General features: G+C 33.1%; 1 protein-coding gene across 1 annotated transcript in view; it reads right to left on the minus strand.

The window, feature by feature from the left end:
• LOC109946530 (glycine-rich cell wall structural protein) overlaps window positions 588-896 on the minus strand; it is a 1,294-nt gene continuing 985 nt past the window's right edge. Inside the window, exon 2 of the mRNA XM_020554694.1 lies at window positions 588-841. Coding sequence (XP_020410283.1) covers window positions 738-841 — 104 coding nt within the window. The 3' untranslated portion in view covers window positions 588-737. The remainder of the gene's footprint in view (window positions 842-896) is intronic.

Here is an 896-nt window from a genome sequence, read left to right on the forward strand (position 1 = left end):
TACGTGATAATTTTTTCACTTGTTATAACATGATTGGCCAGAATATCATTATTTTATTATCTCGACCAATCACATTATACTACATGTGATAACTTTTTCACTGAACATAATGTAATTGACTGGAAATAACAAAACAGTGATATCTCTATTTCAAACAAGTATTTGTTTGCATCATCCTACCTATATATAAAGCATTTAATTAGTACACTTCTTGGTTGGGTTGGGGGTTGGCCATAATATTTTATTTCTTCAATCAATGGTAATTTTGCTTCTTCTACATTAGACTAGTGCAGTACTAAATTTTGCATGTAAAAACAATCACAAATTGACACTAGCGTTGAGACGACATTGTGTTGGATAATTATTATAGAAAAACATATTAGTATGGAACTCTTAAATTAATTTAGATTAGTCAAACAGAAGTTTAATTATAATTTAAAATGATGGATTTCTTATCCTATATTTATAAGCATGAAGAAGCAGTAGCATAATCACATTGAAAAGCTTCATGGTGATGCTTTTTGGGACTAAGAAATTAAAGGAAATTAATTATAATAAGATTAAAGAATAATACTGATTACCAAAGCTGCAAATTAATAATACCCCTCCTATTAACACATTACGTACTTTCATGATAGGGAACATAATAAGTAAATAATATATAGCTAGAAATTAATTCATTTCTCTAAATTAAGTTGCAGCAGAAAACTAATGTTCATATCATGATTGCACTTGAATTAGTGGCCACCGCCAGCTCCGATTCCAGCTCCACCGCCAAAGCCAGCCCCACTACCAGCACCAAAACCACCTCCTCCACCAAATCCGCCTCCTCCACCACCGCCTAATCCACCACTAACACCTCCACTATTTTACACAGTACGCTGCGATCACGCAAG

The sequence above is a fragment of the Prunus persica genome, chromosome G1 (genome assembly GCF_000346465.2).
Source record: "Prunus persica cultivar Lovell chromosome G1, Prunus_persica_NCBIv2, whole genome shotgun sequence".
NCBI classification, from domain to species: domain Eukaryota; kingdom Viridiplantae; phylum Streptophyta; class Magnoliopsida; order Rosales; family Rosaceae; genus Prunus; species Prunus persica.